Source organism: Montipora capricornis, chromosome 3 (assembly GCF_036669925.1).
Source record: "Montipora capricornis isolate CH-2021 chromosome 3, ASM3666992v2, whole genome shotgun sequence".
Taxonomy (NCBI): domain Eukaryota; kingdom Metazoa; phylum Cnidaria; class Anthozoa; order Scleractinia; family Acroporidae; genus Montipora; species Montipora capricornis.
Window position 1 is genome coordinate 20,719,326 of NC_090885.1, and position 12,500 is coordinate 20,731,825.

Consider the following 12,500-nt stretch of genomic DNA (forward strand, 5'->3'; position numbering starts at 1 on the left):
GGTTTTCGCGTACGTCATTTACCTCAACTTTTACTTGCATGAATATTTTGTGATCCCACGTATGCCTGGCACTTATATACACAAAAAAACTTTTTCTTTCATTTCATATGAATTTTACTATTAAGCAAGATAACAGTTTTGTTTTTACAAGGTTTGAACGACAACTGTTGCACGACGTTGAAATCCAACATGTTACCACGCGTCGTTATCACGCGATTCTTAATACACGAAGGAGGCATACCGCAAACGGCAAACGGCAAACCTGAAACCGCGGTTTGCGGTCCGCGGTAAACGTCGATCTTAAGGTGTCCATATCATTTCCCGCCAGAAAAACGCGGGTTGCCAAATGTAACACTTCCACGCGATTTCCCGCCAAGGAAAATTGCAAAACCACTTCCGTCCCAAGAGGCTCTCCTTCCTCCCCACCTCCATCCCGACAGTAAGGACCTTTAGTAACGGCGCCGGGAACGGCAACGAGAATGTCATCTCAAAATGTAAATTCGCGTTTTTGTAATCACTTCCGACTATTCCAACCTTTTTAACATGAGAATGGTGTGGCAGTCCCTCAAGAATGAAACCGCTACGAGTCACGCTTAATTTACGAGAGAAAATGAAACTTTACCTCCAGGTGCTGACGTCCTCCATAGAGCATTAAATTTGTTTTGCTGACGACGGCTAAGAAATGAAAAAAATGAAAAACGCACGTGCAGGGCGTACAAAGCTATTGTTTTTTGCCACTAAATATGCAAATTTGTGACGTTCTCGTTGACGTCGCCGTTGTCGTTGCTAAAGCTCCCCAGCCTGTACGGGCGGACGGCGGAGGGACGTACGTGACGTCATAACCAAAATTTCTCGCATGGATAGATTTCTCAACAAATCTTACCCATGGTGCTCCGCTGTCGCACTTCTCGCGCAAGAGCTCCGCTAATTAGTTCAATCGAACGCAACACCCCATCCCCAGAACATTCTTTGATTTACTTACTTGCATTTGGCGTAGTATAGCAAACCCAGTAGGTCCAACTAGCATCGGCTGCATGAATTTGCTGTTTCTTATGGTTGACTTATTTTTTATACCCCTTATTAACTTTTCCAAGAATAAACAACGTGACCTCTCCCCCATATTAAATTGTTTTGATAGGAATACAATTGTTTCATTCCATGGTAGCTACGAGAATAATAAGCACTTAATGACTGGCCCCAAGGGCAAAGCCGAGGGTGACATTTAGGGTCGAGGGGAGACAAAACTCACTGTTTCCCGTGGGGCCAGTCATTAAGTGTTTTGTTATACCTCCCAACTCAAAATAGAACAATACACGGATTTTTACACGGAATTTGCCGCTATTTCAAAGGTGCACGAGCTGATCACGTGGGAGTCGAAAGTTCAAGTCGTTGTTTCCCTAGGGAGTTAGTGAGTTATGTTCGCCCTAGGGAGTTAGTGAGGTTTGACCCATGAAACGTGACACGTTCTCCTCCAATTGGAAACGGTATTTGAGTTGGGAGATATAACAAAATTGTTTCATTCCATTGTTTGAAGTAGTCATTTTCCTTTCTTCTCCGATAGCACCACACAAGTCTGAGAAAACATCGGTGAGGAAGGTTACGCCATCCAAAAAAATTATTCTGCTTATTTTTTCATTGGGGACACTCTTTATCGTGTGGCTTTCTTTGAGAATGGAATTCATCCGTGAGCCTGTCAATTATACATTTCAAGGAATAGAATACCCAGACCCGCTTCCGCCAAGAAGCCAATTACAGCACTTAGAATTGTACGTCAGATACAACACCAAAGAAGCAAACGGGAAGTTTTCCAGACTGGTCGAAGATTGGCTCTTCAGAAGCATGTCATTATTTTGGCCCAGGAATACAAGGATTGTTGTGGTCTTAGATAAAGATCTTGAAGCTGACAGGGAATACGGCCTCAAGTTGAAAGAAACCAATCGGTTCAAACAGCTAGATTTGAGGATTTGCTATATGGAACCATATCCTCAAGATATGATTCATCATTGGGGCAAGATGAGAATGTACTTTGACATGATGCACGCCGATTTGTGCACTGATGCAACTTATGTTGGTCTAGTTGATTACGACACAGTCTTTACCACAGCAGTTACGCCAAGCCTGATACTTGAAGATAGCAGACCTGTGGTCACAGGAAGAATAGGAGAACCTACAGTTCCTTGCTGGATCAAAACAGCTGCGTACGTGCTTGGCATTAAACAGGTTATGCAGTGCATGCATTATTTTCCAGTCACGTTCCTAACAGCACATATCAGAGAAATGCGGGAGTACGTGACCAAATTGCACGGTAAAGAGTTCAAAGAGGTTGTCTCTGAAGCCAGCGGGAAATTAAAAGTGGCGCCCTCCTGCTATTGTCATTATTCCATTATGTGCAACTACATGTGGTACCATCACAGAAATGAGTATGCTTGGCATCTGCAATACGTAAAATTTACTCACCCTTTAAACGCCTCGGTACCTAACGAGTATTTCTTCACTGAGGTTAAGCCCTACGAAAAGACTCCACATCCACGGTCGTCACAGCACATACGCCATTACATTCTCAATGGAAAATATGTGAATTACAAAGATCCTTCCGCGCGATTCGTCAATGACACTCTCGTTGAAGGTTTATGTTACTCATTTGGGTTTAAACTCTGCGGTGATTTGTGTACAGCTGCAGGTTACAGTGCAATGCGCATTCATGCCAATTTGTACAATTTCGAGATCTTCGATTGGTTGTGGGATGGTCGTTGCATGGAGAAACAAATGGAACATTACCGAAATGTTTCACTTCTTTTTAACAAGAATTTCTTCTACTTGCGATCGCGCGAGGAAGTATGCACTGCAATCAGGCAGCTCCTTCTCTAGTTGGGCTAGGATCGCTTTCAATTAAATTTCGATTTCCAAAACTAAAATTTTAAAAGAAAGATAAATGTTAAAAATACTTGACGTTTCAGTGATTCCATGTCGGACTTAAGCACGAGACGTTTTTGTGCCACGGACGGCAACCGGAAGTGAATTGTTTTCCGTTTCAATTTGTCTTCACACAACTACATTTATATCAGGGGCACCCAACGTCAATTTTCGAAAAATATCTGTTCGGAAGACGATTTGAGATCTAGAATTTTCGGAACATTTGTTGTAAAATTTCTTGCTTGCCTGCCTATTCTAGGATTTTCCAACATCTAATAAATGGTATAATTGCCCATTTTTAACGGATTGTTTCCCTAAAAAGGTCACCTCTAATTTTCGGGAGCCTTTTTTCTGGCTGAAATTTTAGAAAAGGTAAGTTTTGATCCCTATAATTTTTGGATCACTAGACTTTCAGCTAGGAAATCCGAACAGATGAAAAACTTTTAGGGGATAAAAATAGGACTATATCTACCGTGTAGATACCAAAATAGTTTAACAATGCTATGTTAAAATGGTTTTGAACTATATTCTCGTTGGGTGCCCCTGTTTATATTGCTTAGTACCTTTTCGCCATTAGATGCCAATAGTTTCAAACTCTGAGAGGCACTACTGTCCTGGCCGGTCCTTCCTGGTCTGAGCATTGATTGGCTGAAAGCACGTCAATTAATCCCAAACAGAAATAGTGCAGAAGATAAAGGTGAAAATTGTTGCATTGACAGCCGATCAAATGCGTGATTGCGTGATACGCGTATGTTGCTTTTGCTTAGCCATCTCAAATTTTTTCATGTATATTCGAACTTAGATCTTGTAATTCCCTTTCTTCTTTTAAATCTAAGTTCAAGACTTGGCTTTTTACTCGGGCCCCGTAGGGGCTCGAGTTATAAAAGACGTTAGATGTCAGTTTTTTAATTTCCTGTGCAGCAAAATGCACAATAGAAAAACGTGGCCGTGTTTGATTGGGCAATGCACTATAGAAACCACGTGGCGGTGTTTTGATTGGGTAATGCACAATAGAAGCCACGTGGCGCTGTTTACTTTGGTTATTTAAAGCAAACCACGTACAGTATGTTGCCCAGTATCCGGACAGTACCAGTATCCGGACACTTAAAACGAAAACTCAATTTTTCCGGAGCCCTTCTTAATTTTTGGTAAACAAAGTATTCCGAAAGAAAGCTGAACATTCCAGCTTTGAAACCCAAGTTTTGGCGGGCTCACAGCTTGAGAAACAGTTGCAGAAGGCGCCTTTCTGTTCAGGTGAGTCAAATTTCCATGGCTACTATTTACGCTGTTTACTGCGCAGTAAAACTAGTGCTGTTCAAATATAGGCTTGTAAAATGTGATAGTTTCAAAGAAATTTTAAAATATTTGAGGTTAGGATACTTAAAGAAGTTAAATTTTCAAAAAATGCAATAATTAGCTTTAAAATATTACTGGTTTGGAATAACGGAGGCCATAAACATCAACTAAGTTTTGGATGTCGGATACCCAGTATCCGGACAGTGTTTTCTTTGTCGTGCAAAATCCTTGAATTAGCTGCGTACACTATCCGGACAAGACTTATTAAAAATTAACATTTGAAAAGGATGTTATAGGGAAAAGAACAAAAATAAATCGCTTTTGTTAGTTTCTTTTTTTGTCTTTTCTCTTCACAGCCCTAGACTATCCTTGATCAGCCGCTCGCGTAGTTCTCCCCACCATACCCTAGTAATTTATTATGTTTTGTTTCAAGATGCTAGGTTCCCAAGCCGATTTATATTTTTGGAATCGGATGCCAGACTACTTTGAAAGAGCAAGATGGGCTTAAAAGTCGCTTTCCTGTCCAAATTTATGTTTAATTACGTTGTTCTTGTAGTGTCCGGATACTGGGCACGCTGTCCGGATACTGGGCAACATTCGAGCTCTGCAAAAATATTAATTTCATGACGGATACGAAGGTAAAAAACTTAAATATTTTTTCGTCATATTACAGACTAAATAGACTGTCTTTGGGCCAAATTTCAGAACTCTTGCGACTAAGGAAGGAAAGTTACAACATTTCTAAACTGAAGTGTCCGGATACTGGGCAACATACTGTAGTCCAAGATCATGAAGAGCTCTGTGATGCGTTGTTTGGATTACCGAAGATCGGCATTGCGTTGGCTTAATCGATTTCTTCTTGGGGCGCTCAAAGCACATACAAAGAATGGCATACGCTTTTCGCGCCCACACTAAAAGATGTCAAGCGTCAGCTTCGAAACGGGTCGTTCCGCGAAGTGAATGAAACAAGAATATACTCGAATGTAACTGAAATGGACGCAACTATTGAAAGTGATACAAGTCAAAACACTAATTCTTTAATAAGCAGCGGGTACCTTATTGAGAACTACTCTAAAGATGACAGCGACAAAGAAAATAACTCCACAAACAAATGGACGCTATATTGGAATCTTCTGAAGCCAAAGTAAAAACATTTGCACAGCGAACAAATGGCCTCACGCTGGTACCATTTTCACCGCGAACAAATAGCCTCCCGCTCAGTGTACCATTGACTACGGAGATAAGTTTTTTGTCTATTACGTTTTTTTCTTTTTCATTGTTAAACAGTTTGTTTCTTGTAATGGTCTAGCTTATATCCTTTGTTCAAATAGCCATATTAGCGATCGTGTTCACTGCCATCTTGTGTGTATAGTTCTGTTCTAGTTTCACAAGATTTGATGTCATCAGTGGAAAATGTGATCAGCTCTTTAGAAAATAACTTTGATGTAGTTTGAAAGGCTGTACAGTTATTTGATTCTCAATGATAATAAAGACTTCATTCCGAAGGAGAAATACAGGTCTCGATAAGCAAAAGTTGTTTACTTTTGTTTTGATTTGCGTGAGCATCGACATAGACGTGCCCGAGAACCAAGCAGAATTACAGAGAAAAGGCTGAGACGTCTATTTTATAACAGCAGAAAAAGGAGGAAACTTGCAGGAACGTATTTGGGTAACAACGTACCGAGGTCATCCACATTTCAACGTATTACTAGCAAGGGACAGCACTTCCTCGTAAACACAACAAAATATCTACCTCAGGTATGCGTTTAAATCTAAGCACGTAGTACAGTGTATGTACCACTTTTCCAAAAAGCGTGGATGAACAGGTAAATGCAAAATGAAACTTAAATTTATGCAGAAATCAGGAATACCCGGTATGATTTGTAAAAGAATGTTTTGTTTTCTCAGAAACGAAACGTATCTATTTTGAATTTAGGGTGAACTATTTACACAGCGAGTTAGAGTGGCCAATCGAAACAGAGTGTGTAATTGGAAATCTAAACATCTACGAGATACAAAAACAAACTTGTGAACACGTAAACCTAAAATATTCGAAATCATAATGCTGACAAACACAAAGGCGAAAGAAATGGATTATGCATAGGACGTTTTGAATATCTGAATGATTTTGGGTTAGATGAAAGCGATATATTGTTAAAAATTCTCAAGTTATCTTTTTTCGTGTTAATTAGTAATGCAAACAAGTCTTAGTAATAAATTGGATTAACGAGGAACCAGTGATTGTAAAGCTAGTAATTGCCATGGTTCGCATGTAACACGTAATCATGAGACGATTCACGGAAAACGCGGAATTTGAAATGTTATGCAGGGGTAAGTATTTGAAGGTAAAATAGGTATGTGTAGACTTTATTCTTCGATGTATTGTGCACATAAACGAGTTTATGTTTTCCTCTTTAAATGAGATTTTACTGCCCTATCAGTAAAATACGATTAATGACACGTGACCGTACTCGCGTTCTTTGTAGTCGGCCGTTCAAGGTCATAAAATCAACGGTTTTGTTGTAAATGAAACGAGGACATAAAGACTTTGTTCCCAGATCTCAGATTATAACGTACACCTGCATTGGCCAAATCTGTTAAAGCCTCATTCATTATTGCTAAAGAGCACGTGTAATGCCTTCCTGCTACATAGTAGAACCTGTGCAACTGGCTACTTTAATAGACAGAGTCTAGCTATAAAAGCCTCAGTCAGCCGTCCAAGGTTCACCTGGCAGTTTGTCTTCTATAGTAAACCAACTAGCTGTTTGCAATTTGTTAAAGTTTTTCCCCTCCCTCCCTTTGGAGATGGGTTGGATATATCGCTTTGCCTTCATTAAAGGGGCTAGGTCACGCAAAATTAGGCAATTTCAGCATTGATCAAATGGTCATAGAATTAACTGAAATAACAAAATAACGGCTCAGAACTATAGAAAAATTCAAACAAAACACAGGAAAGCTAAGAAGGGACAAGGATGGACAAAACTGGGGAGGATTGAAGTGGATTGCATTTGGGTAAATTTGAAAAACGTCGGCCCACCTTTTTTCAAATTTATATCAGTTTATATCAAAATGTCATTTAAACAGCTGGAAAATCATTCTCAATTGTTATGTGGCCGTGACTCTTGCTCTGCCAATTTGACGTTTAGAGCTCGTAACTAACAATTTTAAACAAAATTACCAAAAACAGCGTGACCTAGCCCCTTTAAAATTGGGTCCTCTCCTGTACGGTGACTTCCACCAAGCTTGTTGGCTCGTTTGCCTTGGTACATCGCTCGCTAACCAATACTCTTGTCCGATCCAGCACGTGCTGTTGACTACTCAGCTCGTAGTGCTGGGAAGATAAGTGAGGTTCTACGTCACGCAATCTGGAAGTCGCATAGGCTAACCAGCCGCAAGGCAGTGTTCCCCTCAAAAAACGCCAATACGTCTGTTGTCTCGTTTTATTGCGCCTTGCGTTGTGCGTTTAAAAGCTAATTATGCATGTTGATACCAAGGAACACCGTTCAGAGAGTTTGAGTTCACATTTCTATCTTTATTTCTTGAGAGTTTCAATACACGAAGCGAAATAAGAATGACAGGCCAAGTGACCCACACTATAGAATTCCATTCCGGAAACGAAACACCACTTTTTGTTTTTTGAAATAGTTTCTTGTTAAAAGTCTAGTCCACCGCATGGCATATTGCTGGTACCGGTAAGTTCAACCTTTGCAGGGACATAACCTAGAAAAATCCTGGTTCACATCCTATTGACCCTAGTAAAACAACTGTCAAGGTGATGTTTTAGTGTATGGTAGTGAATGTGCAACTATGTCACTATGTGCCATTATATAATTATACTTATGATAGGAAATTAATTACTTCCCCGTAATTATCAGTTGTAAATGTAGGAAATGATCTATACACTGCCTTATCAAGCTTGTCGAGACAAACATATTTCATGTTAACAGAATTACCTGCAGAAGTCATAGCGTTCAACACAACTTTTCAGATTCAATACAGCCCAAGTCATACTGGTAATGTACTTGGAAGTTGCACAATAGATTTTGCTTACTGTATGCCTTTGATAGGTACTTTCCAAAATTTGGTCACAGAGAATTATAATTCTTTCATTTTTTTTCTCAATGCGTGAGTGGGCGGAATTCAACAAATCCTGCAATCTGATTGGTTCCGGGAGCGGGTGGAATTTTCTCATCCGGCCTGCTCACGGCAGGCGGAAACCTAGCCTTAATTGCGTGAGCTTGTTTGATGACCTTAAATTTCCATTTTTTTTACACTGACTCCGTTTACGTACAGAGGTTATTTTTCATTAGACAAGAGGTTTGGAAATGGAATTTCTCTTGAAACGTTCAGTTTGTAAGTCGCTTTAATACTGCATTCACTATCAAGCGCGGTCCGAGTCAACAATTAAAACAAGTGATTTCAGAGAGGATGGGGGAGAGGAAAAAAAAAAGTTATTTACCAGCAAAGGGTCGGTCTGTATAGCAAAAAACTGTGACATCGTTCTTGAAAAAGCAGCAATTTCAAGGCCTCGGTCACAGTTTTTCCCTATACGGACCTCCCAGCTGGCAAATAAGATATTTATTTTGACAACTGGGTGCATATTACTGGGAGTATTTAAATTACAACAAATGGTATATTTTAAATATTTGATTCTCGTGCTATGGATTCATTTCGCGTGGCCTCAAGGAACTTTTGCACTTCTGGAAGTATTTTCAAGTGTCGAGATATAGTGCACATCTTCACGTGTCGCGCACGTGACAAACTGACCTTTACGTGCACCACTGCACAAAAGGTTGGTCATCTTGGAAAGATGTTTTCACATCTCACCTTCGTTTCTCTTTCATTTTTTTCTGCAAAAGATGTTTCGACGAGTCATTTCGTTTCATCTTAAGCCGTTCAATTAGCGTTTCCTCTCTCAAACACTGAGCAAGAACACCCATCGATCAGTAAAAAACAATGTCAGGCTTAGCCACTTTGGCATAAATACACTATTTTTACCTCGTTTCCATGGTCCAGTGGTCATTGTCACCACCTGTAATGAAGATAATCTGGGTCCGGGTATTCACTACATACACGGTCGAACATCATGAGAATCGCAATGTAAGGCCGATGTGAGAAGGACAAACTTCTCTCTGTTCTTTTCTTTGGCGCTAAATTAACCATACACCACTCACTGAACTTTTACAGGCCCGAGTATAGGCTACTTGTAGCCTCTTGTTAAAATTGGTCATGATATTGTATAGAATGATGATGTTTTTATAGGATGACAATGTAGTTTTGTAGTTTTGTAGGTTTAGGATTCTGTTGTTATTTTTATTATGTAAAGCGCTTTTGGACCATTGGGAATTTTTATAGTCGGAATGACAATGTAGTTTTGTAGGTTTAGGATTTTGTTGTTATTTTTATTATGTAAAGCGCTTTTGGACCATTGGGAATAAGCGCTCTATAAATACTGTATATTATTATTATTATTATTATTATTATTATATTATTAATAAGTAATCACATGATTTTTCTCGTTCAATTTGGAACTAGACGCTCCATAAAGTGTAGACTGGGTTGCCTGTGGTACGTGTTACACAAAAAGGAAGACATGGAATTGGGTGGTATTGAACTGCAGCATTCCAGTTAATTTTTTTTTAAGTGGGGGGTCATGAAGACCATTTGAGGGGTCACCCACGTGTCGCGCCAGCAGACGCCCTTTGGCTCACGCGTTCACACGTTTAATTATTTTGTAATGTCCTGTCCCATTTCGAAGTCTTCTAGTTTTTTAAGCTTTGGGAATAAATTCAGTTTAAAGATAACAAAACACGGTCTTGAGTAAAATTCACTCGTTTCTTCTTTAAATAAATAGTCTACAAAAAACTAACTGCAAATTACTTTAACGGACGTTTTCCAGCATGTCTCGCAGTTGCACTAAGCAAACGTATATTGCAAACACTAAGAAAAAACTGAAGGTGTTGTTTCCGCTTCATAATTCCTCCTCTTGTTAGTCTAATCTGATGCCATCAGAAAAAGCCAAGCCAAAAGACAGATGAAGAAAAAAATAGCATACTTTTTATACGTAACTCTGAATTGAATTTTCATCGAAAGATTAATGACAATCGATCTTAAAAACACGAAAATTTCTGCAGTCTCTGACTTTTATAAAAAAACGGAAAGGTCATGATGTTTTGTCAAAAGAAAACAATTGATCACGTTCTAGGCAACCATAAAGGTGCACGTGATCACCTTTTGTCAACTGAATGAACTACGGGAAACACAGGCAGCCCAAGCTCGGTGTACGATTTATAGACTTTGTATGGGAAAATATGCTTAAGCTTATAAATGCTAATAAAGTAAGCTGTAAATGTAGAGATAAATCTCACTTACCTCTATGTACAGTTGTCCTCACGGTCTTTTCTGTGCAATCGGAGAGCAAACTGTGTCCGTTTTAGACGGGTTTGTGGCTTACGAATTTTTGCGATCTCGTTAGTTGTCATTTCCCCTCTAACAAGAACATTCTAAAAGCTGATTCTACGCAAAAAGTAGATTCTGGAGGTAATTTCGAGACTGGAAATCGAGGTTACGGCAGACGGCAAATACAAAGAAAGACGCTAACCTCATTTTGACCACGAAAACTATCCAGTTAAGCTCGCACATTATAAAACATGATGAATTCATAAAGGACACCTTTTCCAGCAAAAAAGGTTTTGAAAAAAACAACATATTTGTTAATAGAGGCAAAAACCCCTTCCTATTTCATTACGTGCGTGAAGAGAAGAAACTCAATCGTGTCAAATTGTAACAAAATATCAACAAAATAAATTTCAGGCTCAAACCATTTCCATGAAGAACCTTTTCCTTGAATAACGAAGCACAAAATAAACGACAAGGTTTCTTTCAAATAATTCTTGGCTGTCACATTTCCAACTTTTTTTTTTACCTGAAGACTGTGCAGAGTTGAGTACAAATAAAATTATACAAAAGCCAGAAAACATAGATCACAGATCCACTTAAGGTGTTCGATTCGTTCCCTGTCTTTGTTGAACCCATAAGTTACCAGAGAATTTTCCATTTGGTTTCAGTGTTCTACATAACAAGACACTTGGTAAAATATTAGAAATACAGCTCACCTTGATTTCGGCCCGACGGGCGATAGATTGTTGTCGAAGTCCATTACTCGTTGCTTTTAAAATTCCATATATTAATTTTTCACCGCCTGTCTTGTTTATCAAATTGACGTTCCATTCTTGAGCTCCATAAGGGTATATTTTGTTTAAAAGATGCACTAAAACGCCATTCGCGTTACAATGACTTTTGGCGCCATTGCAGGTTAATAATTAAATGTTCTCCCGTGTGCACCAGAGAAATTTACGCATTACCCCAGCCCCCTCAAACCTAACAAAATACGCACAGAAGACTCTATGTACAAAGACACCACTTAGCAGGGAAGCGACAGGCAACACTTTTTATGACACGGAAAAAAAAAGCAAACTAACAAACAAACGCATTTTCTAACTGGATTGACTATGGCAACCCAGTAATAAACAAGCACAAATTGAAGACTGCAAATTGCACTCGCCCAAATTTTGTGCGTCTTTGAATAATTTACTCGTGCTTATTTATTCCAAATTCTGCTCGAAATCATGCGATTACCTATACAAACTGGACCCTTATTTCTTGTTAAATACTGAAACAGAGAGTGTGAACCAAAAAGAAAACAGAAACATTTCAAAAGGGATAGAGACGATTTTTAATGCGACGTCGCAATAAGGTGTGTTGTGGGATGCAAAAAAGGCCAAGCCGCCAGGACCTCACTTTGAGTGACCGTTTTCTTAGATCTTGTTATCTTAAGATTCATGTGTTCGTAGTTTTTTATTGCTTCATTTTGCATGTGTGACGTAGACAAAGACACTAACAGTATAACTAAAATCAAACGGAACCCATGGCTAAACTCGTGGATTAAGTAATCTAGAGATGTAACATGTTGGTGAACTTGCAATAATTATTGGTCAATTTTAAAGGCTATTAAAACAAGCTGGGTTCATAGCGTGCAGTCGCTCTCATCTCATTTGGTGTAGGCTTTATACATATTACAGACATATGTCCAGAATAGCTAGCTTGGCAAAGTGGCAGGTGAGCACGGTGTGGTATAGGCAAAGGAGTCTAAAGTCATAGTGGACTGTCCCCCCGCCTCCCCCCCCCCCCCCCCCAACACACACACACACACACACACACACACACAAGTTTGTGTTTGTCACGTGGTGAGAAGATTACTGGGAAAATTTGCATGTATTCAAGAATTTTTT

At 39.3% G+C, this 12,500-nt stretch overlaps 1 protein-coding gene across 2 annotated transcripts in view; it reads left to right on the forward strand.

Annotated features, from left to right (window-relative positions):
* LOC138042520 (uncharacterized) overlaps positions 1–5,721 on the forward strand; it is a 23,556-nt gene extending 17,835 nt beyond the window's left edge. For both annotated transcript variants that reach the window (XM_068888436.1, XM_068888437.1), the window contains exon 2: positions 1,562–5,721. In XM_068888436.1, coding sequence (XP_068744537.1) covers positions 1,562–2,868 — 1,307 coding nt within the window. In that variant the 3' untranslated portion in view covers positions 2,869–5,721. The remainder of the gene's footprint in view (positions 1–1,561) is intronic.
* The last annotated feature ends 6,779 nt before the right edge of the window (positions 5,722–12,500 follow it).